This window comes from Cnephaeus nilssonii, assembly GCF_951640355.1.
Source record: "Cnephaeus nilssonii genome assembly, chromosome: 13".
NCBI lineage: Eukaryota > Metazoa > Chordata > Mammalia > Chiroptera > Vespertilionidae > Cnephaeus > Cnephaeus nilssonii.
The window spans coordinates 44,768,732-44,795,839 of record NC_137084.1 but is presented as its reverse complement, the minus strand read 5'-3'; the positions used below and the strand labels follow the sequence as shown (position 1 = coordinate 44,795,839).

At 57.7% G+C, this 27,108-nt stretch overlaps 1 protein-coding gene across 4 annotated transcripts in view; it reads left to right on the top strand.

The window, feature by feature from the left end:
- Positions 1-25,665, top strand: part of ARRB1 (arrestin beta 1) — a gene marked incomplete at its 5' end in the record, with an annotated part of 72,451 nt that extends 46,786 nt beyond the window's left edge. For 3 of the 4 annotated variants that reach the window (XM_079787282.1, XM_079787281.1, XM_079787283.1), the window contains 15 exons: positions 81-111; positions 1,946-2,006; positions 4,768-4,812; positions 5,490-5,686; positions 7,127-7,186; positions 7,711-7,778; positions 9,840-9,975; positions 10,840-10,924; positions 11,368-11,440; positions 12,444-12,581; positions 13,276-13,359; positions 14,602-14,625; positions 17,213-17,283; positions 18,083-18,134; positions 19,418-25,665. In XM_079787282.1, coding sequence (XP_079643408.1) covers positions 81-111; positions 1,946-2,006; positions 4,768-4,812; positions 5,490-5,686; positions 7,127-7,186; positions 7,711-7,778; positions 9,840-9,975; positions 10,840-10,924; positions 11,368-11,440; positions 12,444-12,581; positions 13,276-13,359; positions 14,602-14,625; positions 17,213-17,283; positions 18,083-18,134; positions 19,418-19,529 — 1,237 coding nt within the window. In that variant the 3' untranslated portion in view covers positions 19,530-25,665. The remainder of the gene's footprint in view (positions 1-80; positions 112-1,945; positions 2,007-4,767; positions 4,813-5,489; positions 5,687-7,126; positions 7,187-7,710; positions 7,779-9,839; positions 9,976-10,839; positions 10,925-11,367; positions 11,441-12,443; positions 12,582-13,275; positions 13,360-14,601; positions 14,626-17,212; positions 17,284-18,082; positions 18,135-19,417) is intronic. The other variant, XM_079787284.1, reaches the window with a different exon arrangement.
- Positions 25,666-27,108: the final 1,443 nt, after the last annotated feature.

Sequence of the window (27,108 nt, the reverse complement as noted above, 5' to 3'; positions counted from 1 at the left end):
AAACCACTCCAGGCCCCTTGTCCTGGGTGCGGCAGGGCCTTCCCCTGGGTGGGACATGCTAACCCTCTTTCTCTCCACAGGGTGTTCAAGAAGGCGAGCCCAAATGGAAAGGTGAGTCTGCACCAGCTGCACCCCAGCTCCTCCCTGACCCCGAGCTCTCACCCTCTCCTGGGCATGTCTACGGACCATGCAGGACCCCGCACACCCTCCTGGGAGGCCCTAAGGAGCCTTCGCCACAGGGGGAGGGGTCTCCTTGGGAGTCTTTCTGTCTGCGGTTGGGGACACTGAGCTCTGGAGAGATCTCGCCCAGCACCCCGGCAACAGAGTATTATCCAACCTCATGGTGGTACAACTCCCCTGGACTTTAAGGAGCCCCTGCTCTGGGGTGGGGAGACGCAGCCAACCACAGAGAGACTTCAGCGTGAGAGCAGCCACTGGAGTAAGTCCAAGGGCCTCAGGGCACTGCTTCCCCCGGTGTGAGCGGCCGGAGCCTCTCTGCTGAACCGTGGTGTCATCTCGGTCACAGGGGCAGCTCCCTGCGCCTGCCCTGCTTTCTTTCTTCTCACACGCCCCCGGCTCTGTCCTGCTTTCCTCTCGCAGCAGATAGACATTACTGACATCATTCATGTCAGGCCCCAGCCAGTGGGTGGGGATTGGGGAGGGTAGATGGAGATAAATAAGGCACAGCCCGAGCCGCCCACAGCCAGACGGGGTAGGCAGACATGACAAGTGATCATTTCCATTTAAAGGGGCAGATAGGAGGTAAAGGGCTGTCCAGGGCCTGCAGGACCCAGCCCCGTGGTCAGGGACGGCTGCCCCCAGGGGGTGTGGTTTCCAGGCAAGGCAGGGTGCAGAGAGCATCTGGGCACGCACGGACATCACAGGGCGTGTGGGGGGACCGTGGCGGTTGCATCTGAGAGCCCAGAAGGAGGCCAGGGGAGCAGGAGCGGAGGTGGGGGAGGCTGCAGGGCTGGGTCCTGCGGAGTCTGGGGGCAGGCTTAGCGGCTGGGACTCCGCCCGGGCTGGCGAATGGCACCTCGCGTGCTAGCGCAGCAGACACCGCCACTCACCTTTCCTGCTGAGCCAGGATTCCATCCCAGATTCTGTCTCGGCCCAGGGCCCCAGGCGCTCCTGCCTATCGATCAGAGTTGGCATTTGGATGAAACCCATTTGTCATCTTACCTCTGGGCACTGAGGAGCCATTAAAGGGTTTTCAGATGGGAATAGCATCGTCAGATTAGCGTTTTAGGAGGGCCAGGCTGGCTGAGGAGGGGTGTGCGGCTGCAGGCAGCAGACCATGGAGCGGCTGGTGCGTAGTCCAGGCCGGAGTGGCTGTCGGAACAGAGAGGAGGGGTGCACTGTGAGGATTTAGGGGTTGTGGAGGAGCAGGAAGTGTCCAGGATGACCCTCTGGATTCTAGCCCGGGGTCTTCCCTGAAGGATGGCTACCGCATGGGGCGCCAGCTATGGATCCCTCGCTGCTCCAACACCTTGCCTGAGTGGGTTTCTGCCAGACTGTGTGGGACTCAGTGTTCAGAGCTTCACACCGGCATCCCTGCTCCGGGTTCCCCTGGCCTCTCTGAGATGCGCCCAGGACTCCGGCTTAGCAGACCTCTGCCGCGGCCGCGGCTCCACCCTCGGGGTGCTGGGCAAGATCTCTCCAGAGCTCAGTGTCCCCATCCATAAAATGGAAACAATGGCAACTTCTTCGTAGGAGTTCGGGTTGAGTAGGTGCTTTCAAAACTGCACCAGGGTTTGCTATTCTTGGTATTGGGGCTGGGGCTCAAGCGCAAGGCCAATCAGGATTTCAGTGAGGGTCAGGGGTGGGTCTAGGCATGTCAAGGGCAGCTCCCAAGGTTTTCTCCAGGGCGAGGGCCAGTGGCTTTTCAGGAGTGTGTTCTCTGGGCCCACAGCTGCTCACGTAACCTTGTGCCTCTCCTCGCCAGCTCACCGTCTACCTGGGAAAGCGGGACTTTGTGGACCACGTGGACCTCGTGGACCCTGTGGGTGAGTCTCTGGAGGCCAGGGAGGCAGGCACTGGGGGGAGTGGGCCTGGCCAGGCCCCTTCCAGAGAAGTGTGTGTTCACGCAGCCCAGTAACAGCCCTCAGACCTCTGGCGCCAGGAATGGGGTGTGAGAAGCTTCCTGCATCCGTCGGGAAACACTGACGGAGCAGCTACTTTCCCCTTAGCTGAGGGCCACGTGGGAAGGCATCCTGATGATAATGCAGGATGAGGATGAGGAGGGCAGCAGCCACCCCTTACTGTAAGGCACCAGGGGTCCCCGCCAGACACCAGGGGTCGCTACTGTTATTATCCCAGACAAGGAGACACAGCCCAGAGAGGTTAAGTGACTTGCTCCAGGTCACGGAGCTTGTAGGTCAAGGGTCCTGGACTCAAACCCCACAGACTGGCTCTGAGGAACCTTTGCTCTGCTGCCCCCTGGTGGCGAGGGCTGGGAGACGGACAGAAAACCGTGGGGCTTCTGAAATGGAGACTGTTCTCATGGACTCAGGTCCTCCCAGGGCCTGAGACACCTTCCAACGTCTTATTCTTGGTCAGGGCTTCTCAACCTCTGCACGCGTGACATTGTAGGTTGGCTAACACTCTGTTGCCGAGGCTGTCCTGGGCACTGTAGGGTATTTAGCAGTATCCCTGGCCTCTACCCAGGAGACCCCAGGAGGACCCCAGCCCGGGAGGACATAGAGTGTTTCTAGATGTTGCTAAGCGTCCCCTGGGAAGGCACAGTGACCCCTGGTTAGGATTCTAACATTGCTTTCACCTCACTGCCTTCCCATAACTGCTGGGGGGAGGGAGGCCCCAAATTACTCCTATTGGACACACGGGGACAGAGAGGTTAAAGGATATTTTTAAAGAAACACATGAGCGAACGAAAGTGAGGCAGGTGGAGGTGGCCGCTTGGAAGGATGGGCCCTGGGACTGCATGAGACCACGTCCCGGTGAGGAAGCTGGGATGTGCTGTTTGGGGGGGAATCCGGAGACGGGGCCTCTGTCTTCACTCCCCGGAGGCTGCCCCGGGCCAGGAGGGCCGGAGCAAGCTGACCGCGTGGTGACGGAGCCCAGATGGGAGCGCAGGCTTCAGCTCTCTGAGGAAGACCCTGTGCCGTTGGAGCAGGAGACCTGGGCGGCCCTGGGTCGGGAGGGGGTGAGCAGAGCCTCGAGGCTGCAGAGAGGTCAGCTCCAGTCCAGGTCCCCCGCTTCCTGCCCAGAGCAGGATGCCCCCACTCTTCTTCCCCACCCTGTCTGGGGACACTGTGTTGTGTGCTGCGAAGCTCAGGGTCCCCTCTGCCATTGGCATCTCCTTCCTGAGCTGGTCCCTCGGAGGCCGTGGGCAAGCACCCCAGTCCACCTGTGGCCTGCCTCAAGGCGCAGCTTCCGACCCAGTGGCCTCGGAGGGAGGGCAGCAGAGGTGGCACAGAGCCGGGGGGGGGGGGGGGGCGGGGCAGCAGGAGGGGCAGCACGCCGGCACCCTGAGAGCTGGGTAGCAAGTGTTCGCAAGAGCGCCGGCCTCATGCCGGCCCTGCGCTGGGCCTGGGGTCCCAGAGAACTGCCCGCAGTGCCCCTCGGTCATCTCTGGCTGACCCTCACTTGCCCTTTAAGACCTGGTTACCGCTTTGGTCCCCCGAGAGCCTCCCCTGACGCCTGGCTGGAAGGAGTGCCCCCACGGGGGTGCCCTCTGCACCGATGGGCCACTGAGCCCTGGTGCCCAGGCACCTAGGGACGCCCTCAGTAAAAGGAGGGAAGATGCAGGGCAGGCTCGGGGAGGGGCGGGCACTTCCGGGCCAGCTGTCCCTCGGACCTGCCCGGCACTGGGATGGGACCCAGGCCCTCTGGGCACTCACTTCCAGATGTGGGCACTCCCTCTCAGACCCCCTGAGAGGCCCGCTGTGGGGGCAGCGGGAGGTGGGGGTGCGGGCGGGGCAGGTCAGGGGGTGGGCAGAAGGAGACTTCAGCTTGTTCAGTGCCTGTAGCTGGGTCGAGTTCGGCCAGAGGTGACTCTGGGGATGGGAGGCAGGGGGGTGGCCCGGCCGCCTGGGGGGTTCTGGGAGAGACGATGTCCTTTGTGTCTGGCTGGGCCCGGCCTTGGGACATTCTCCGCGGTGCCCCCATGCCCGGCAGCGCTCAGTGCTTTGTATGTATTAACTCAGCCCGTCCTCACGGAGCCCCGCGGGGCAGGTCCAACCGCATCACAAACCCGATCTGCAAATCCCAGGCCCTAGAAGCCCCGAAAGCTCACATTGTTCCTCAGTTTGATGCAGGATTCATTTCATGGCAAAGCCTGACCCGAGCGCAGAGGAGGCCATTTTTGCCTTATTTGGCCGCTCAGTGAGGCTGTTCACGCTTCCCAGCGGAGGGAGCCAGGGGTCTGATCAGGGGTGCTGCCCGGAGCTGCGGAGGGAGGGGTTCAGAGTACAGGGAAGATGTACCCCACGGCCTTCCTACCACCCACAACGTCTAAATTCCCGGTGACACCCTAGAACGGGGCTCCGGACCGGCTGGTTATAGCAGATGAAGAGAGGGAGAGGCCAGTAAACTGCCCGAGCCCCCGCGGGGTCTGAAGGGCCAGCCTGGGGCTGGGGGCGGGAGGGGGGTGCCGTCCCCCGGCGCTGGCGTCCCCGTTTCTCTCATGCTGCTTTCGGACAGACTGCTGCTTTGGGTTTGGGCTTGGGTTTGGGCTTGGTGTTTGGGGCTGAGGGGTTTGAGCGGTCACATTGGGAGGGTCTGCTCAACTCGCTGTCCTTCCTCCAGATGGCGTGGTCCTGGTGGATCCCGAGTACCTCAAGGAGAGGAGAGGTGAGGGCCCCACCCCGCCTGGCCAAAGGCCTCCTCCCCCCAGCCCCAGCCTCCAGTCGGGGCCTCCCTGACTCCCAGGCGGGACAGCAGCCAATGATACTGCCTCTCCCCGCCCATCCCCACCGTCCTTCCCTCCACGGCCCCCACGCGCATCCGAGCAGGTGCCCTGCCCCATGCCCACCTGGGAGAACCCTGAGCACTTTCACCTCAATTCACCACGAGGATCGCCAGGATGGGTGGGGAACAGGGCAGCAGTTGGAGTCATTTTACAGAAGAGAGAGTTGATTGCTGGGGGGGTGAAGGGGGTGTCCAAGGTGAGCAGGCAGACAGGAGGCAGAGGTCAGGCTGGGAGACGACGCCATGCCTTCTGGATGCCACCCAGCACTTGTTTCCCCTCCGCCGCCCTCCCCACCTGTGCCCACCACATGCCCTGGGCTGGAGTCCGGTGGGGGTGGAGGACAGAACCGATCCAGCAGTCGGCCCCCACCTCCTCCAGGTGCCCCGCTTCCAGGCACCCCATGCCCCTGTCCCAAGGGCAGTGCGGCCCTCCCCGCCATGGGAACTTGGGGACAGACCCGTGGCCTCCAGTTGTCTCCATCTCAGGGCGACAGCTGCTGCCGTGGGGGGCTTGCCTGCTGCCCCCCCGGCCGCCCCCTCAGTGCCCCCTGCTCCCACAGTCTACGTGACACTGACCTGCGCCTTCCGCTACGGCCGGGAGGACCTGGATGTCCTGGGCCTGACCTTTCGCAAGGACCTGTTTGTGGCCAACGTGCAGTCCTTCCCGCCGGCCCCCGAGGACAAGAAGCCCCTGACCCGGCTGCAGGAGCGCCTCATCAAGAAGCTGGGCGAGCACGCCTACCCGTTCACCTTCGAGGTCAGGGACTGCAAGCCCCCGGGGCCCTGTTCAGCAGCCCCACCTATAGAAGCCCTCTGGGCGGGGGCATGGGGGCAGCGGGGGCGGCAGCTCCACGTCACCTAGTCCCCAGGGGAGGGTGGGACGTGGTGCACTGTCACGTCTCTTACCTCCGAGCCACTCCCCAGACCCTCCTGGTTCCAGGTCACGGGCGGGGGTGGGGATGGGGGGGTGGGGGAGGAGGTGGAGGGAGCTGCAGAGACAGAAGGAGCCCTTTCTCACCCCTGGGTCACTACAAGGCCCTCTCCTGCCTCAGGCTGGCTGCCCACTTGCCCAGCTCCCCAACGAGGGATGGCAAGTAGTGGATTTCCTGGCTCGGCCATCTTTCCATTCCGGGACTCCAAGATTCTGGGTTTTCCAATGCCCTGTTTCTCAGACTCTGTTTCTGTAAGGGGGTGAAGTCTCCTTGCTCTCTTGGAGGGCTAGAGAAGGGGAGAGGGTACGGATCCTCCTCTCCATCATCCACCTATTGGTTTCCCATGGCTGCGGTGACCAAACACCACAAACCCGGTGGCAGTGAAACTCGCCGATTACCACCTTAACGTCCTGGAGGTCACAGGCCTCCCCAGGCTAAAACCGAGGTGTCAGCAGGGCTGCATGCTTTCTGGGGGCTCTGGGGCAGGGTCCTTCCCTTGCCTTTTCCAGCTTCTAGAGACCGCCCACATTCCTTGGCTCGTGGCCTCCCCCCCACCCCCCATGTGGAGTCAGTCTCACATCCCATCACGGATGCTGACTCTCTTCTGCTTCCTGCTTTCACCATTAAGGACTCTGGCCCAAGATCCTTAACTGAACCACATCCTTAAAGTCCCTTTTGCCACGTAAGGTAACAAAGTCACGGGTTTGGGGGATTAGGATGCAGACATCGTTGGGGCCATTATTCTGCCCACCACAGTAGACATCATGGAAAAATCTCTGTCTGCTGTTCTGTGAAGACTGGGCTAGGCTAAACGCTTTAGATACAAACAACGCACTGACGTCCTTGGCTTTCCTGCAGGGGCCTTTGGCCCCACTGGGGTGTGGCTTGGGGAGGTCTGATGGCGGAGACACGGTCTGTGCTCTGGAGCCCCTGGTCTGATGGAAGAGACATGCCTGTCCGTGGGGACCCCTGGTCTGATGGAAGAGACATGCCTGTCCGTGGGGGCCCCTGGTCTGATGGAAGAGACATGCCTGTCCGTGGGGGCCCCTGGTCTGATGGAAGAGACATGCCTGTCCGTGGGGGCCCCTGGTCTGATGGAAGAGACATGCCTGTCCGTGGGGGCCCCTGGTCTGATGGAAGAGACATGCCTGTCCGTGGGGGCCCCTGGTCTGATGCCTGTGGGTGGGGGTGGGGCCCATGGGGAGGGAAGTGGGGAATGTGACAGGAGGCTCATTCTGTCTGTATTCTGTCTGTCCTCTTAACAGATCCCTCCGAACCTCCCATGCTCGGTGACGTTGCAGCCGGGGCCGGAAGACACAGGGAAGGTGGGCCACCCCCGAGGGAGCATCTCTCTGAGAGGGAAGTGGCACCAGAAGGGTCCCAGGCCCCAGACCTCTGAGCCGTTTCCTCCTCTGCACAAGGGGATAACAGGATGTGCTCCCCGCGTGGCTGGGAGGGTGGAGTGAGACCCCGAGCCAATGCACCCAGTGCCCGGTCTGCACCGGGAGGTGCTCCCACACGGGGCGCGGAGGCTCCTGTTGTACGTCTGGGCGGCTGCCCTGGTGAGGACGGCCACCTAGGCGAGGCAGGAGCCGGTAGACCAGAGCCCCGTGCGGGTGCTTGGGGAGGCCCTGTATCGGGGGAGCTGGGGAACGGCTCTGGGAGAAGGTCAGGTGGCAGCCACAGAAGGAGGCAGCACGGCCCTGGGGCCGGACCGAGGGGCTGTTGGGCTGTGGGAGCTCGGGGTCCCGTGCCGGCATCCTCCTTTGTAAAATGAGAGGGTGGCCGGCCGCGCTCTGGGGACCCTGCTCGCTCCGAGGCCCTGTGGTCAGTGACCCCTTCCCCACAGGCCTGTGGTGTGGACTATGAAGTCAAAGCCTTCTGTGCAGAGAACCTGGAGGAGAAGATCCACAAGCGGTGAGAAAGAAGGGCGCGGCTCCCGGCGGGGGTGTGGGCTGCCTGCTGGCAGAGCGAGGGAGGCCGGCTGGAGCGTCAGAAGAGATAAGTCACAATGCCTGGAAGTGTTCTGGGAGGGGCCCGCACATTCCAGCTTTGGGAGCTCCGAGAAGGCCACTCCGGAAGGCCGGCAGGCCATGGAGGGCTTCCTGGAGGAGGCGGCTCACTTGCCCTGGCTCAGGCCTCGGCATTTTTTTCTTTACACCATTGTACCTGCTTCCTCTATCTCCCTGCCTCTAGTCTCGTCCCCTCCAGATTTTATTTTATTTTTTTTCCTTTGTTTTGGAAAACCCCTGAAATCCAGACTGTTTTAAAATAGTGAGCTTAGTGATTCCCAGGCCATCCTAGGCCCCGTTTCCCAATTCTCCTCCCGGGAGGCCATCCACAGCAGGTGGTGGTGGTGGTGGGTGTCAATGGAGGCTTCGAAGCAAGGGAGGGAAGTGGAGAAAGTGAAGGCACCCAGGGGAAAGGGCAGGGGAGGTCAGCTCACGTCTCAGAGAGGGGAAGTATTCTCCTGGAGAGGCACAACCTGGGCACACAGAGAGCCCAGGCTGGCAGCCCCAGACAGCCGGCCCTGACTGTGGGGTGGGCTTCCTCAGCCCCAACTCAGACGCATCCCACTGGGACATTTCCTACAGGAGGCGGGCTGAAGGCACTGCAATCTCTCAGGGAGTGGGCTGAGTGCGCCACCTGGTGGCTGTAGGTGTATTGCAGGCATCTCCTGCCTGGGCAGCTTGTGTGTGTGTGTTGGGAGGAGAAATGGGACCCTTCTTCCTTGCTTTTCTGTCCCCAGAGAAAAGGGGTGGGGGGTGTGTGTGGATTTGGGTGGAGCCTGATCAGAGCGAGAAAGAGGAGCAGCATTGAGAGCCACCGCCCTCACCTCACCATCAATGGGGCATTTAAGTCCTGACCAGAGTTACTACTAATAGTGATATCGCAGCTATCACTTATCGAAGATTTATTAAGTGCTGGACAGTATTCAAAGTGATGGGCATGCACGAACTCATTTAATCCTCATAGCTTACCCTAAGAGAGTGGTCCTGCTACTGTTACTGTTTTCCAGATGAGGAACTGAGACACAGGTTAGTGTACTCAAGGTCATAGTTAGTAAGGGGAGAGCGAGGATCTTAACCCTGACTATCTGGTTCCAGGGGATGGAGGTGGCTTATCTGAGAAATGGGGATGCCAGCATAGCTAACCTGTCATGGAGACTGCCTCACCGAGCCCCCTGTCCTCCCTGTCCTTGTTCCACCCTGAGCCCCAGTCACCTTCATCGAGCCCCATCTTGTCTCTGGGCCTCCTCTCCCTCACTGAGTCTTTATCCTCTTCCCTGGCCTGCACCCCCTGACTGAGTCCATGCCCCGTCACTGACCCCGCCTCCTCTTCACGGCCCCATTTCTTCACAGGGTCCACGTTCCCTGCATATTTTTATTTAATAGGTAGTTAGCAGGCATTTGTTAGACGGCAGACACTGTCACAGGTGCTGAGAATACAGCAGTGAACGATTCAGACAAAAATTTCTGTCTTTAAGGAGCTTACACTATCAGATGACATAAGGAATGCAGGACGTGCTACCAAGACAAACCCACATGACGTGCTGCCGTGGGGGTGGTTCGGCTCTGATGTTGTGGGGGTTCAGACCATAAGAGGATCCAAGTGGGTAGATCCAGGAAGGCTTCCTGGAAGAGGAGGCATTTAGCTGGGCCTTGAAGATGAACGCAAACGAGGGCAGAAGCAGTGGAAAGAGGGTCTTATAGGTGGGGCCCCAGTGCAAGAGCAGCTTCAGAGAAATGACTAGATAGGACATCCGGGATGATGGTGAGGAGGTGGGGGTGGCTGGGACAGACGGAGGAGGGCCAGATGGCGACCAGGCCCCCATGCCAATCTCTGCAGTTTGGACTGGAGTCTGAGGCCGTGGGGAGCGATGGCAGTCTCTGGAGCAGGAGAAGGATGTGAGGATTGCAAGGAAAGGGGGTGGAGGCAGGGGACTCTGGTCATCATTCGCTCTGCCGTCTCCACTAGGAATTCTGTGCGCCTGGTGATCAGAAAGGTCCAGTATGCCCCGGAGAGGCCTGGCCCTCAGCCCACAGCCGAGACCACCAGGCAGTTCCTCATGTCGGACAAGCCCCTGCATCTAGAGGCCTCCCTGGATAAGGAGGTAGGCGGCTCAGACTTGGTGGGGGGGCATGGGGGGGAGGGAAGAGAGCTGCTCCACCACACTGGAGCCTCAGATCCCAGCTCTTTCATGGCCTCAGGGCTCCTCTGTAGGAGCTTCTACCCCCAACTCTAGGAGCACAGGGGACCTGAGATTTCCTTTGGGGGTTTGGGGAAACCTCTTGGGCCCTAAGGGGTGGCAGAAGAGGGCATGAGCCTGAAGGGTGTGATTGACTTCAGAAATCAGTGTACCTCCCAAAGGGTCCTGGGTCCTGGTCATCTCCCCACACCCCCATCCACCCTTGAGCTGTGAGCATCCCTTCTCCTGTCTCTTCTTGGGGCAAGATTCAAGTTGAGGTCCTTCAGTGAGGATTCAGAGCTGGTTCCTCAGTTCTCCCGACCCTTCCCCACCCACTTCCTGCTTCTTCTAGACCCTCCTGTGTCTCAAATTCCAGGCAGCCAGAGCTGGCCGGGACTTGGTACGCCATCACCTAGGCCAGCCCCCCCATTGTCCAGAGGGGGAAGCTGCGGCTTATGCAGCCTGTCCAAGTCCACCACTCTCGTTCTGAGTGTCATTATTGTTTCTGGTGCTAAGCCAGGATTGGAGCCCAGGAATATCACCTTCTAATTTAATTGTCTTTCAAGGTCCCACAAAGGAACTGAAGTCTAACATGCCTGGTGGCTTAGCATCCGCGGGAAGGGGCTGATGAACTAGGGGCCAGTGTCAGAGTGGCCAAGGTCTGGGGAGCCCCAGGAGATGTGTGTGTGTGTGGCCTCTTCTGCCTCCCCCCCCCCCCCCCCCCCCCCCCCCCCGTCTAGAGCTTTGGTGTCCTCCCATCCAACCCTTCTCCCTTCTTACGCCTCCCAGATCTATTACCACGGAGAACCCATCAGCGTCAATGTTCATGTCACCAACAACACCAACAAGACGGTGAAGAAGATCAAGATCTCGGGTACCCCAGGCAGAGGGCCAGCGCAGGGGGGCGGGCAAGAGGGACTCCTCCCAAGGATAGGGGGTACCCGAAGGCTCTCGCCTCCCTCGCGAACAGCCTTGTGAATAACGCCTGGCTGCAGGGAAGCCCAGGGCTGCTCTCAGCCGAAGAGTAAGGCTTTTGAGGCTGCTTATGGCCAGGGAATGAGTTTACTGTGTAAGCCGCCTCCTCTCAGGTTCCCTGGGTCCGGGGCAAAGCTGTCCCCGAGGGGAAGATGTTGGTTATGGAAGGGATGGGTGTGTTTGGGCTGCCCTTCGGGTGGCAGAGGGGGACGGTCTCCTGGGGAAGCCCCCAGGGGACTCTGGCCATTGCCTGGGGCTAAACATCCCCAACTCAGGGGAGCCTAGGATGCGTGGGAGCTGCCCCCCGGACTCACACCGCCTCGTTTCCCTCTCCCTCCCCAGTGCGCCAGTATGCAGACATCTGCCTTTTCAACACAGCCCAGTACAAGTGCCCCGTGGCCATGGAAGAGGCCGAGTAAGTGAGCAGAAGCCCAGCCTTGGGCACATGGGATTGGGTGGGAAGAGAAACCCTGGGTCCACTGACAGGCCCAGAGGCCTCTGGCAGGGCGCTGGGCCTCAGACTTCGCGCCACTCCTGTAGATGAACCTGAGCAGCCTTTAAACAACATCCACTCGATTTAGCTGCAAGAACATGTATGCTACCATCAAGGAAAAGACCCACTAACACTAGAATGACAGCCCACCTGGTGTGGCTCAGTGGCTGAGCATCGACCTATGAACCAGGAGATTCCCGGTCAGGGCACATGCCCGGGTTGTGGGCTCGGTCCCCAGTGTGGGATGTGCAGGAGGCAGCCAATCAATGATCTTCCCTCATCATTGATGTTTCTATCTCTCTCTCCCTTTCCCTTCCTCTCTGAAGTCAATAAAAAAATAAAATAAAATAGAATAACAAAATAAGAGCTAATGAATATAAAGGAACTTCGGTCATAATGATATTGTACCTGAAACTTATATTGAAGCGAGATACTTGTTCTGAGTTTCCTAACAGCCAAAGCAAAGAGGTTAAGGCACTTGGTACCCAGTGTTTCTAGTCTGATAAAGGTACAATCCAGCTCATTGGGTAGAAGGGGTTGTATGGGAGGGTAGAGAATAGTTATTTTTTACAAAATCTAGGTTTGAGGAGCGCTTTTAGGATTGAGCATGGAACTTTGTTCCAAGCTTGTTAGCAGCTAAGGAAAGAAGAAAGATCGCAGGTGAAACATTCTTTCTCACCTGGAAGTAGATGCTCCTATTGGAAGACATGTTGTTTTTTCTCCTGACCCTGCCTGTACATTTTTGAGTAGTTGCATTTCATTTCATTTGTCCTATATGTGTGGGTCTATTTACATGGAATAGCAATCAGTGTGTCTGTAACTAAAAAAACATTTTAAAAATGTCACTCTGTGGTCTTGGAGATGTCCCGGCTGGGCTGGGGTTGGCTCCGGGGGCCATTGCTACACCTGCCTCCCTTCTCCCCAGTGACACGGTGGCACCCAGCTCAACGTTCTGCAAGGTCTACACGCTGACCCCCTTCCTGGCCAACAACCGAGAGAAGAGGGGCCTGGCCCTGGATGGGAAGCTCAAGCACGAAGACACGAACCTGGCCTCCAGCACCCTGTGAGGACCCGCCTCCCTAGCTCCGGGCTCTCATATGTTCACCCTGTGCCGGGGGGGGGGGGGGGGGGGGGGGGGGCGGAGGGGTGTCCACACCCGCCTTGGCCCCACCAGAGCCAGCACAAGGCCTGGGTTAACCTCCTCCCAAGCGTGGTCCAGGGACCATCCTCAGGAGCTTAAACGGCCAGGGAAGCTGTCCCTTTGTCCAACCCCCCCCCCCCCCCCATGATCCAGGAATGACCCAGAGACAGGATGGGCCCCAGACCAAGGCCCCTGAGTGCTGCGCTCTTGCTTGGGGGGGAGCATCCTGGAGAGGCTTCCTGCGAGGCCGCAAACCCTAACCTGGTGCCTTCAGTCAGATGGGTTGTCCCTGAGGCACAGTGAGGAGCACAGTGAGGGAGGGAGGAGCTCCTGGAATGGTTCCAGCAAGAGAGGACGAATCAGGAGGGGGTTGGGAGGGCTGGAGGGAGGAGGACAGGTGTGGGGTGCTCCTCAAAGGTAAGGGATTCCCTGCCTTAGGGTCATTCCTTCCCCGCTCCCACCCCCGCAGGCAGCGCTTGCCGTTCTCACACGTTGCTCTGCTCGCTCCTGGCGGCTGAGTGGCCCAGGAGAGGGACAGGTGGCTTCTCCCCCCCCACCCTGCCCCGTCTTGCCCACCCAGTGGTCTCCATGAACCGGCTTCCCTGTCGCCTTGCAGGTTGAGGGAAGGAGCCAACAGAGAGATCCTGGGCATCATCGTTTCCTACAAAGTGAAAGTGAAGCTGGTGGTGTCCCGGGGCGGGTGAGTGCTCCAGTCCCGCCAGGACCCTCGGCGCAGAGGGGCGTGCCCTGCCCACCTGCAGCCTGCTGCCCAGTCCTGCCTGTTGGCTGGGCTTCGTAGCTGCATCCACTTGGAGGGCGAACCGAGCTCCAGGGCGTCCTGCTCCCTCTCTTCTTCCTCCCTGCTCCCCTTCTCCCTCCCCTGCCCCCTGCCCCTCTCTTGCTTCAGAGGCCTTCAGCCCCTTCCTTGCCCCTCCCATCCATCCCTCCTTCTCCTCCCCCATCCCTATCACCCCCATCCCCGGGCTCATGGGTCGGGGAGGGGGGGGAGGCGTCCCAGAGTCTATGCTGTGGGTGTCCAGGGGGTTCTATGCCTCTCATCCTACCTGAGGGTGCAGCACCCACCCCCACTCATGCCCATGCTGATCTGCTGGGGAAATGGCTAAAGGGGCCGAGACTCCCACAGCTGGATTGGGGGTGTTCTGACGTTCCCACTTTCAGATGGAGAAACAGAAGCCCAAACAGTTCCCCAAACATGTCCTGCAGTCTCCCCGCCTAATCTCAGGTCATGGGGGTGGCAGGGGGTGGGGTCATGGCAGTGGGCCAGACATGTTCCCTGCCCTGGAGCACAGTCTGGGGCAGGGGGCGCTCAGAAAGAACTACCTTCCCCCGCATGTTGGACCCACGTGGGGTTATAGACCTAGATTTCTGATTTGGATTTAGAGAGTTGTCACGGGGATATTTTTCTAATTCATGCGTTTCTACAAAAAGGTTGGGAAGCTAATAACATTGGATGTCAGTCCCCTTTATTACGAGAACAATGCCTCATGCAGGTGGCAGCGGGGAGCACTGACCACAAATTATAGAACCTCTCAGAACCGCAAACCCGGGCCCCACGTCCTGTGGCTCCTGCAGGACCCAGGCTGCCTCGAGCTGCTTCCTGGAGAAATCCTCGGTGAATCCCAAATGCTTCCTTCACCAGAGAGGCCTCCCAGGAGGCTCTGTGGTTAATTTTCACGTCTCCTCTGCAGACATGGATCCTGGGGCTCAGCGAGGCCTTGTAGGGGGTGTGGCTGAGCCTGACTGGATCTCAGCCCCCAGGGAACAGCGAAAAGAGCAGCCACAGCCCCGCAGGGGAGGGTGGGCGTGAGTCCCAGGGTCTTCTCTACGGACGGGCAGCAGAGGTGGTGAATGAACATGCTTTCTGTTTTCTTCCTCTGAACTCTCTCCTGACCACTCCTCCCGCCTCCTCTGACCCACCCAGCCTGTTGGGAGATCTTGCGTCCAGGTAAAGTCCCTCCCTTGGACCTGACTGACCCACCTTTCCGAGCTGCAGGGCACGCGGTTGGAAGGAATCTTATCGGTCACTTTCAGTCGCCAGGCTCGGGCATGCATTGGGACTGGAGCCCTCTCCCGTGAGTGCGGGGAGGCTGCAGTTCTTCCTTTGAAAACCTCAGGCTGCCCAAGCGACAAGGGCCTTTGCAGACAGTACGGCCGGCTTTGCCGATGTAGGGAGCAGCCCCCAATTCGTCTGCATTATAGAATGTTTTGAGGAAACGCCAGCTTCGTGGCTTTCCAACTTGTGCACTCCTGAGGATGAACTGCTGGCCGAGGGTTGCTGAGAGGCCCTGTGGAGATCTGCCTTGGTAGACAAGACTCCCTGGTCACCGGCTGGATCCACATACCTTCCACAAAGGCACACGTCCCAAACCCAGTGGTTTTGCCTCCTTCTGCCACAAGATGGCAATATTGCTCGCCCCAAGAAATCAGTCCATTTGGCAAGGGGAAATTCAATTCAGTTCAGTTCCATTCAACGCATTTCAGTCAAGATTTCCTGAACCCAGCCTTGTGCCCCGCCTCGTGCGGGGTGCTGAGGTTCCAGAGAGGGGTCCTCACACCCCCTGCCCTCGATCACTCAGGGTCTGGTGGAAGGGTAAGGTCCGGATTCTCCCATCTGTGTCTTGTACGGCCTGAGTGAAGGCTGCCGACTTGGTCTCCCACCAGCTTCCATTCTGAGATCTTCCCAGTGCACCTGGAAAAGCAATCCCTATTTGGAAGCAACAAGAGGGGGAAAAAAAGCCAAGTTATTTATATTTCTATTTTTAAAAGATATTTTTATTCATTTCAGAGAGGAAGGGAGAGGGAGAGAGAGAGAGAAACATCAATGATGAGAGAGAATCATTGATTGGCTGCCTCCTGCACGCCCCACACTGGGGATGGAGCCTGCCACCCAGGCATGTGCCCTGACTGGGGATCAACCGTGACCTTCTAGTTCATAGGTTGAAGTTCAACCACTGAGCCATGCCGGCCGGGCGTGAGAGCCACATTGTTTCAACGGCCTTATGAAACCGCCATGTTCTTGCTGAGGGGAAGTCATGGTTTGGACAGGCACACACTTCCCTGTCTAACAGAGCCTGCACCATCTTCCGGAAGTTCTAGTGGTTCTAGAACGCGGGTGCTGCTGTCCCCGTTTTCCAGATGAGCTCCGTGAGACTTAAAGGCGTGAAGCGCTGCCAACTGAGTGGTGGGGCTGGCGGAACAGACCTTTCTGGCCGTCTGTCCCCTCTGTCTCCCTGTCCCTTCTCCCTCCTAGCAGGGCCCTGGGCAGCAAGGCCAGTGAGGTGAGGCTGTGCCTGGCAGCACTCACAGTTGGCAGGGCCTCCTAGGGGGACCCCCCCACCCCCCTCAAGCTGAGAGGAGGAGCCTCAGGGCTGCTTTTGTCAGAGTGGAGAGGAGAAGGTGGGCGGACATCACCTCAGTGCTGAGCTGGGTTCACTGAGTGGTTAAGGCTGTGAACCAGGGAGTCAGACTCCTGCCTATCACTTCCCAGTAATGGCTGCGTGCCCTTGGGGAAGATACTTTTACTCCCGGTGCCTCAGTTTCCCAACCTGTCCATTGGGTGCAGGAATAGGTGGTTGTGAAGATTAGAGTTGCTCTAGGGCAGTGGTCGGCAAACTCATTAGTCAACAGAGCCAGATATCCACAGTGCAACGATTGAGATTTCTTTTGAGAGCCAAATTTTTTACACTTAAACTTCTTCTAACGCCACTTCTTCCAAAAAGACTCGCCCAGGCCGTGGTATTTTGTGGAAGAGCCACACTCAAGGGGCCAAAGAGCCGCATGTGGCTCTCGAGCCGCAGTTTGCCGACCACGGCCCTAGGGTCGTCCTTGGCAGAGTCAGCGTCATGTTAGTCTCTGGTCTTGTTATTATCCTGTCTGTCAGGAGCACTGGCTGGTGGCAGCACCTCCCTGTTCCTCCCCACTGCCCCAGCCTCCATCCCCGCTCGGCTTTAAGCCTCTATGCACAATGCCGATGGCCCCGGGCCGGGTCCATCCAACCTGAATTTGGTTGAACTGACCTCAGCAGTGCATCGTCGAGATGGCAGCGGGCGAGGGCCACCTGAGCACTCTTAGTGGAGCCTCCTGGAGATGTTGGGAGATGGGACGGAGTGAGGGTGAGGGGAGTTCCCACCAGGAAGTTGGGAAGGGCGGTGTCACGATGGCTGTGGTGATTGGAGGTTGCCAGGACCCCTTGCCACCTCTGGAACCACCAGGGACCAAGATGCACACACCGTCCTCAGCCATCCTCTTCCCACCCCTGTGGCTCCTCCCAGCTCGTGGGAATCCAGGGATCCTTCTCAGGAAAGGGGGGCGGGTTCCATTCTTTTTGGAGCCAGGAGAAGAGGTCTCCCAGTTCAACTTCCAGAGAGACTGAGGCTCAGAGAGCCAGGCTCTGAGGCAGGATTTCCTACCTCTCCGCCCAGAGCTACCTCTTCTGACCATAAAACCCGCCCCCGTCCTCAAACTGACAGGGCGTTGAGTCTCACAACCAAAGACTGGGCTCAAGGCTCACCGGGTCTGGGTCTCTGTTTCAGTGACGTGGCCGTGGAACTGCCCTTCACCCTAATGCACCCCAAGCCCAAAGAGGAGCCCCCACAACGGGAAGGTGAGCAGGATCTGTGGGTCACCGGGGTGGGGGTTTCCAGATAGCCATGTTTTCCCATCACCCCACTCCCCTCTGGGTCAGCCTTTAGCCCAGGGTCACCCCTCTTCCCCAGCTCCCCAGGATCTCTTGCGAGGCCCACACTCCTATTTACATGTAACTCCCTAGGAGACAGAGAGGTCTGGCTCTGCTCTCTATGGGGGGTGGGGGGAGGCTGGGAGTAGAGGGCCCCACTGGCCATGCTTGGAACCCTTACCTTGCATCCAGATGTAGGAGAAAGGCCTCCGTGGGTAAGGTGGCCCCTGGACACCACTCCCGTAGTTTTTCCAAGAGATTCCAGATTGGTCATACTTCCTGAAGACTATTTCAGTCAAAGAGACGTTGCATAGTATGTTCCACAAAGAAAGAAAAATGTTCCCACAATTAGACTATGCAATGCTGTTGATTATAAAAACACCCCAAATTCAGGGATGTGAAAATGTGAAAAAAGTGGTTGTTTTAGAGTAGGTGAAAGAGATGCATGGAAGACACGAAGCTACGTCACATTGGAAATAAGCCCGCAGGAGCAGGGTCCGGAGGCTCTTCCTTCTCCTGGGGCTGCAGGGGGCCTCGGGGACCCTCCCGGAGCCTCTCATCTGCCTTTAGGAAGTTCTGGGGTATTTCTGAGACCAGGGACCAGCTTCCTTCCCAAGTCCCTTCTTCCATTATCCTCCTCATCTTAGCTTGGTTGTTCTGGGGCGGGGACCTGTGTCCCCATACCCACTCACACTAACCCATGGGTGCCTGCCCATCCTGTGTTTAGTTCCAGAGAACGAGGCGCCCGTAGATACCAACCTCATAGAACTTGACACAAAGTAAGCCAAACCTTGCCTGCAGATGTCTGGGGAGCGGAGGTTGGGTGGTGGGTGGGGCAACAGGGTCATTTGCATATATGCTTATTAACCCCTGAGGAGCAGCTGGGCTAACCGTGTCTGCCGAGAGCCACCGCTGCTGCCTCTTGAGCAAGCCGCTTGCCTGCATGTGACTTGAAGGACCCTCCATGCCTGCTTCCCTTCCTCCTGCCTCGGAGGGGTTTGTCTTCTTCCCTCATCCTTTGCACGTCCATCAGTCTGTCCGCAGCACCTGCTTGGCTCACACAGGGCTGGTTCGTGGCCCTGGGCTGGGGCTCTCATGTCCCACCCAGGCCCAACCAGTGAAATCAGGCTATGCAGTGGGGAAGGTTCTTATTGCTTCTGACTCCTGAGGCCTGATGTGGATTTCCCTGCGGCCAAAGGCCACCGGCTCACCGGACAGTTGCCAGAGGGGGGGACCTGGGCCAACATCATGAACCACCTCCAGGGCAAACCAGCTTTCTCGTTCCAGCTCCAAACCCACTCTGCCCTTGTCTCCCAGGAGATATTTGGGATGTGGGATTTCAAGTCACCCCAGGAGAACACCCCCACACCGCTGGCTGAATTCCGGGGGACAGAGGACTCGGGTGGGCCTGAGTGGACCTGTTTCATAGTAGAAGGGAGCTCATTGTTCTTGAAAGCAGTGCTTAGTCCTGAAACCCACTCAGGCACCCCCTTTCCCCACCCTTCCTTCCTCTGCACCCCTATTTAGATGTTGTACCCCCCGAACCCTTCCTCTCCAAGACTCCTCAGGTAGAACGTGAGCCGGCACTTTGCTGGAGAAAGGGCCTTCACGGTTTTCTCTCCCAGTAAGTCAACCGCTCCTTCCTGTGCAGAAACCGAAATGCTTCCTGAAGGAGATCTTTAGGGGGGTGGGTGGGTTCCTTGGGCCTGTTCTTGGGGAACCCAGGGTGTGCTGTGGACATGCCGGTGGCCTGGCCTCTCACCGTGGGAGTGGGTTCGTCCTCTGGCCCCAGCCCAGCTACACCCGCCCCCAGCGCCTCAAGAACCGGGTCACTTTTCAGCCCGTAGGCACGAAGGGCAGACGTGTGCCTTCCTCTGCTGTGTCCACAACGGGCTGGAGGCCAGATGTGACCAGGTGTGCAGCCTGGCAGGCCTTTTTGCCCAGGGTCAGCCCACCGACTCAGTGTCAGTCCCATCGGCACGCTGGCCCTCTGACCCCTCTGAGGATGCCTACCCTCCCTGCCCTGCAAACACCTCCCCGTTTCCCTTGTCTTTCCCACCAGTGACGACGACATTGTGTTTGAGGACTTTGCCCGGCAGAGACTGAAAGGCATGAAGGACGACAAGGAGGAGGAGGAGGATGGTACTGGCTCTCCACAGCTCAACGACAGATAGGCCGGGGCCGGCCCCCGCGGGCAGCTCCAGGTCCACCCTCCTGCACTAGGCTGCTTACTCGTCTTCTTCCTGTTCTGGTGCCCCCTCCCCTTCGTTCTTCCAGTCTCTACAGGGGCCCAGTGGTCTTCCAGGTTGTGGTGGTGAACCTCTGGCCTCAGGACGGGCCCCACATCACCACGCCGACAGGGCCACGTGCACCACCATAACCCTGTCACTGCAGTCACCTCTCCATCCTCTTCCTGCTGACTCCCAGAAAGGCCACTATGGCTCTGGCCTTGGAATTTGACTTGGGATGGGGAGCAGGGGGGACGATAGGGTACAGGACTTGGAAGGGTGGGGTTGAGGGGTCCAGATGTGTGAGGGAATGAATGCCCACAGTCCCAGGCGGTTAACACAGTCTGGCAGCTAAGAGATGACCATGGTGAAGGCCACGCTCTTCTGGCTGGGAGGACAGACTGTGGATAGATTCTCAATGCCTTTTTGCAGTCCTGACCCACTAAACACCTCCCCACTTCCACCCCTGTTCCTCTGTGTCTGACAGTGACATTAGTTTAGACCCCAGGAATGGACAAGAGCAACTGGACCGACTTTCTTACCAGCAGTTAGCTAGTGTAAGGCAAGCTGTAGTCTATTTCAGTATTGTCAGGATATAATCTCCTAGCTACCCTGTATCTTACGTGTGTGTCCTACCTATAAATATGCACATAGAGAGAGAAAAGGAGGGGTCTTCAGAAAGTACCCCCTGCCCCTCCTCCAGACAGAGTGAGCCGAAGCGACAGAGGAGGTTTCCGGAAGGGTGGCTCTGAGAGATGGGTGCAGGGGCGGAAAGGTGGGAATCTGTCCTGTTCCCTTTCTTTGTGGACTTGTGGTTGGCGACGCCATGGGAAGCAAGCCTGGACGTCTAAAGGGTCCGGGGACACCGGTGTCCTCCTGCCTCCACCTTGCCGTTCTCCAGGGCTGGGCTGGGCTGGGCTGGTCCTGTAGGCTGGGAGGCAGCATCTGTGGCCACCATACCCACAGGCAAAAGAGGTCCTTCCAGAAGGTGGCAGGGTCCATCGGGGGGCCCTCAACTAAAAGGGTGGGGCTGCTGCATAGCAAGGAACCTTTTGTTTCCTTGGGGAATTGATGATCCCTCTCCCCCTCCTCCCCCCCAATGTCATGGGGACCCAGTACCCATTGGCTGGTGTGATTAAGACCTGGGGTGTTTCCAGGGCAACGGGACAGGCAAATGAGGTAGAAAGTGTTCAGAGGTCTCTGTTGTCTGGCCTTTGCTGCTCACTTACTGTGTGACCTTGGGCAAGTTCCTTTCCCTTTCTGGACCTCAGTTCTTCACCTGGAAAACCAAGGGGTTTGACCAATGATCACAAAGGGTCCTCCCAGCCCTGGCCTCCTAAGAATGTGTGAACATTGACGTTTCTGGTTTAGTGGGTGGAGCCAGAGCCTCTGACCCTGTTCTGGCTGCCTCCCGAGGGGACTCATTAAAGCCCCGAGGTGGCAGGATCTTGGAAAGCTACCACTTCTCCACCCCAGGCCTGGGAAGGCCCCTTCCTGGGCCTCTGGAGGTTGCCTGATGTCAAGGTGTGGCCATAGCTAGCATGAGCTGCTCGGCCCTGGGGCCCGATTATTACAAAAGGACAGAGCTTGTATTTGCTGAGCCTTGGGGGGTGGGGGTGGGGAGGAGTACTTGTGATAGGACCTCCAGTAACTCACAGCCCCTGTGAATGCTGATACCTGAGGTTTACCTTAAACCCAAGCAAGTATATTGATTTATGGAACAAGAGGCTCTCTCCTCAATTCCTGCTTCCTTCTATTTCTATCCCATACCTGTCTGAAAGGAGACAGCAAAATTTTATTATATAAATTGAATCTCAATCCTTTTCAATTGGCCTGGGCAACCATTTACCATGATGAGATTACCCAGTTCCCATGCTTGGCACTGTACTAGCCCTTCACTTCTGAATCTCATGAAGATTCAACCCTAGCAGCCCCTACCCAGGTGAGAATCAAGTCAGCTCAGGACAGTCACCCCACCCCCACCCCCTGGCCAGACCTTGGGTCCTAGCTGCAGGTGCCTCAGGCATCGAGCCCCTACCAGAGCTTGCCGGGCTGTGTGCACCTCCCTGGGCAGCTGTAAAGTTGGTGAAATGCTGGAACAACACACCACAAGCATATGGTCTCCAGTGTCTTCCTCTGGAATCTTTGGAGCTGGCATAAGACCCTTTAGGATTTGGGATAATCACTCCCGACACCCCTTCTCCTCCATCTCTAACCTGTGCGCACAAAAGACCTGCCACTGGTTTCTTGAGCTCCTACCCCAACATCTCACTCACCCTTTTGTGTTTATCCCAGTGTTTACCTGAAATTTCTCCAGCTGCAGGAAGCATCATAGGCCCACCTAGCCTTTCACTCTTTGGGTGCAGGACTGCAGCAGGGCAGTGGTCAAGTTCATTGGAAGTTGTCTTAACCATCCTTGGCTGATAACTTCATTGCCCTGTGCCGAGCACTGGAGATCCTGTCCTCAGGGAGCTCATGGTCAGGGGAAAGTCATGGGGGAGGAACGGGGCCGTTTATTCAGAGCTCCATGGCTGCTGCTAGTCCTTTTAGTGCCTTGATGTGAATTAGACATGGTGCCCCTTCCAGGTGGCCTCCGCCCACGTTAGCATGGACAGTTTTATGAATGGTGCACAGGCTGGAGTTTAGCCCTCCTTGCCCCTGGGCTGGTGCCCACCTGCAGAGTCCTATGCTGCAGCTCAGGGGACTCTCAGACCAGTATTTCCTCTGGCCTCGTCCTGAGAGAAGGGCCCACGGCATCTCTCCACGCTTCTGGTCGGCTCCACTCCCCCTGCAGCCCAAACATGACCGAGTCCTCTGCAGGGCCCCTCTCCATCTGAGTCATGAACCTGGGGGGTTGGAGAGCCCCACTGGGCCCAGGCACCAGCCCACAGTGTCCGTTCTTCCTGTGCACACATTTGGGGCCTGTGCTGACCACCTACACGGGGACTTTCTAGTAGGCCATGCGGGTGGCATTTAGGTTGCAGTCTAGGCAGGAAGGAGGACCATGGTTCTGAGTGAAAACCCCCAGGCAGAGGGTCAGTGGACTCGGCATTCCCGCTGTGAGAAGAGTCGGTCCCAGGGAAACTAAGGACTGGGTTATTTGGTGAGACTCCACGGGCCTCCTCAGCCTCAGAGCCCAGACAGGTGAGAGCGGCCTCACTTGGGGTATGGCTTCAGCTGGGGGGTCGCTGACAAGCTGGCTCCCACAGGGTGCAGGAAAAGCACGCCGGCCTGGCAGTCCACAGTGCCTCTCAGTTCCGACCGTCATCAGCCAGCTGAGTAGCCTTGAGCAAGTCACTCGACCTCTTGGGCTCAGTTTCCCTAACTGTAAAATGGGACAGCAGTGCCTTCCCCACTTGACTCAAGGAACTGTGAGGTCCAGATGGGTGGGAGTCAGTAGAGATGAAAGTCAACCCTATACATTGCAAATGGCTGCACTGACCATGGCCCTGCCACCGCAGGGGCGTGGCCCAAGGCCACCCAGGAAGTGTGCTGTGGGCTGAGCCTTCCTCCCACTGGCCACCTCTTGCCCCCTTCTCACTTAGGCAGATGTCAACCAGAATGAGATGTAGCCAGGTCGGCTTTGGGACCCAGCTGAGGGGGGAAACTGAGGCACTATTCAGGAATTCCATGCCCACATGGTCTCAGCAATCAGGACAGAGAGACAAGACATGGGTATTGTCAGTGATTGGGACTGGGGCACCTTTGTCCCTCCCGGGCTTGGTGTCACCCACATCTTCCATCTCTCAGACCCCACAGAGGCCAGGAAGCCTTGGCTCTTGTCCCAGGTTGGTGAGAACCCCCAGCCCCAGGCTCCAAATCAGTGCTCCACTGAAGAACCTAAGAAGGAGGCGGAATAGAAATTGCCTGCCCCTTCCCTCCAAGTACAATGTCCCCTCCAGGGTCAAACAGGACGGCCAATGCTTCTTGACGATACTCGGGAGGTATTTGGGCTCAGGGAAAACCCAGGCCTCGGGCACGGAGAGCCGACCCCAGCTGTCCGGTCCCCAGTCGTCTCAGCCAAGGCTGCTTCTCTCCTGCCAGTGACTGGTGACTGGACATCCTCTCCCTCTCCCGGAAGGAGGCATTAGGCCCCAATCTTGAACTCTTATAGGGTCTCATGGACATAGGCCTAAACCTGTTCTCATGTGTTTCTTTTTAAAGCCAACAAGGACCAAAACAGACTCCCTCCACCCTCGTGCATAAGCCTACATTGGGCCTGCACCTTGGCCCAGGCAGTTCCATCACTCTGTCCTCCCTCCAGGACGGAAATGGCCTACCTGTTGGGGCAGGATTTTCACCTCTGATACTCCCCTGCAGGGTCACTGCCCAGTGGCTTCAAAGAGAGGTCTCTTGAAGGGGGAGCATCCTCCCCCGCCATCGCTCTCTCCCAACTCTTCACCCTGAAAGGGAAGTCAAAGCACAGGTCCCCAGGACCCATGATTTGTAGACATGCTGACACAGGGGTTTTTCAAACCAGGTGCTGTGGAACCCCTGGTGTTCCACAGAGATTTGCCAGGGGCTGCTAAAGTGGGAAGGGAGGGGTGGAGGCGTAGGATAGGTCTCCAGCCCTCCGCCATTACCACTTCCACCAGAACAACTCTGCTTTTATCTGACTTGCCTATTGAGGTTTCACCTTCAAATTTTCTTTTGAAGAAAAAAAATTCTTCAGACCACCATTCGGAGGTTTGATCTTCGACCAGCAAGCACAGGTTCTATTCTTGCTTTTCATGTTGGAATGGCTCTAGCATTCCCATACAGATTTGTATTGGAACTTGGGTCACACACCCAGGCCCAAGCATTTGCCTATTCACACACACACACACACACACACACACACACACACACACACACACACGTACCCATTTGATGATTTTGTAGCCCCCCCACCCTGTGGCTGGGGCTTAAGTTTCATTGGGGTCGAGCCTGGTGCTCAGCGAGGGTGGGTCCTGACCCTGATAGTGGCCCCTGCAGCATCGGGGAGTGTGGAGCAAGGGAACAGGCCCAGCCCTCACCCCAGTATGATACCCAGATCTCTTAGCCCAGGCACGTGGGATGACAGAAGGGACAGGGTGATGGGAGGAGAAACTAGAGTCAGGGTCCTCTTTACATCTAGCCAGATAGATGCAAGTCCGGGTTTCCTAAAAGAAATGCTGGGGCAGGACTTGATAGCAAAATCTCTCCTGTGAGAGCAGGATCTGTCCAGAGACCTTTTAGGCAGCAAGTCACCTTGAGCAATTCTAATAGGATTCCACACCCACATTGGTGGGCAATCGGGTGTGTGGGCCACAGGAGGGTGCCTGGAGAGAGGCTGGTCCCCTACCTACAGGCTCCCAAATCCTCTCCCTGCCAGCCTGTCCCTTCACCCAGGCCCCTCATCAGGGCTGAGGGTGGGCACTTTGGTGAGACCTAGACCAGCCCTTGGCACAGAATCCTGTCTCCCCCTGCCCAGGGCATTGTAGGTGGAAGTGTGAGGCTTAGGGCACTGCCAGCCAGACGGTGCTCCACGTTCAGCTGAGTGTGCTCTTGGGACCCACCGACCTCAGTTTCTCCTTGTGTAACATGGGGCTAGTGCCAGGCTCTGCCCACCTCACAGGAATTACAGGAAGACTCACGGGAGGTGTGGGAGGTGGTATCACAGGAGAAGTGGGAGCCTCATGAACTCGGGGTGCGATCGCGGTCTGTGCTGCAGATCAGTGGAGCCCTCAGGGGAACGCGTGCAGGACGCCCGGTCGCACTGGAACGTCTGCTCCGTGTTAAGGGCCAGCCACAGACCCCGGGGGCGGGGGAGGGGGAGCTCTTCTACTCAGTGGGAGCCAGTGCTCAGCCTGATACAGTGACTCTGTGTGGGTCCTGGGTGCCGGGAGTGACAGGTGGTGACTGGGACAGGTCCCCAGGTCTGTAGCCCTTCTGTGAATGATTATTTTGTGACACCCTCACTCCTGGGCCGCCTGCCAGGTGTATGTGTTGTACCTGTGGCATTCCTTGTTATGTCAGATAAGTTATTAAAGTTTATTCAACTCTAACAGGACAATGAACAAAGGAACCATAAATAGGAGACCATTAAAGATCTTTTGTGACAGGTGCTGGCTGTGCCTTTATTTCTGTCTCATAAGCAGGACAGAGACCATCAAACGCTGACCTGGTGCCCTGACAAAGCTTGTGGCTGGGCCAGGCGTTGTCTTCCCTGGCTGTGGTCCCAACTCCAACCTGGTTCCTGCACCCACTTCTGGGGACAGCCAGGAAGTTTTCTCCTCCCCTGCCCTGCCATTTACCAGCCTTATGGCCTTGGGGACGTTGCCAAAACTCTGACCCCTCTCAGACACCACTGAGTCCCATAACCCCCGGTTTGCTCCTGGGGTGAAGCCATCCCATCCTCTTGTGGGCACCACTGACCACTCCAGCTGGGGTCTTGCTCAGTCCCAGCCCTGATTCTTGTTCAGTTCCCATCGCCTGCTCTTCTGGGTCTTCATGAAGTCGCTTCAGTTTCCCACGACTCACCTTGTCTGCCTGTTGCAGAAGGACCCCTGGGAGGAGCGGGGATATAGGTGCAAAAGAGTCTAAATGATCATCTACTGTATTATCACAAAAGGAAGATGCTGATGAACACAAGACAACTTTCTTAGAAAGTGGATTATATATGAACAGCGAAATCTTACATTCCTGTAAAATAATGTGCAACTTAGATCAAGGCCTTGCCCTCCGGGTTGGCCAGAAGGTGGTCTGTTTCCTGATGTTCCCTTTCAGCCAGAGAAGGGCAGCAGGGATACTGACCTGTGAATCAGGAGACCTGAGCTAGAGTTTTCTTCCTGCCCTCCCACATGGACTGTGTCCGTCTGAGTCCAGGTAAACCGAGTCTATGCTGGTATTTCAGTAGCAGGAATTCAATAGAAGAAACTGGTTACAAAAATGTTGCGAGAGTTGAAAGGGTAAAAGGGATGTGAGGCAACCCCGAGACCAGGTAAACGAGGAACCACAACCACTTGTTGGATGGAAGGCTGGGGAGAGGAGGTGGCGTCCTGGAGCTGAGGAACCAGGGCAGCTCAGCGGGGACGTTGGGGGAAAGGGTATCTGGGGAATCTAGACCGCAAAAGAAACACAGCTATTGCTGCCTGAAGCAGAGAGTGGGAGAAATACTCTGATTTCTCCTCTCCTCCTGCCCTCCAATGTCATGTGCGTGCCTCCTATTGGTGTAATCTCATTAAAGCTAATTGTCAAGGAATCTTTGGAAATGTAGTTTGTAATGGTCAGTGCCCTGCATGCAGTACAGAACAGAAGAGGGTCTGGGGATTAGATTGGGGACCAAATCGGCAAATCACCAGCTCTTTCTTACTCTTCTCATCCAGAAAACAGAAATAATCCCATTGGTCTGGGTATCACAAGTTAGAAGGAGTGCCCTCACATCTAACCAGGACTCTAAACATGGGAGAAGGATTTATTTCCTCTTAGCTTTGAGCTTTTCTCCTGCTGTCACTGTCTTCTTGATGCTTTGGGACTTCATTTATCTAGGTTTTTAAGACACTAG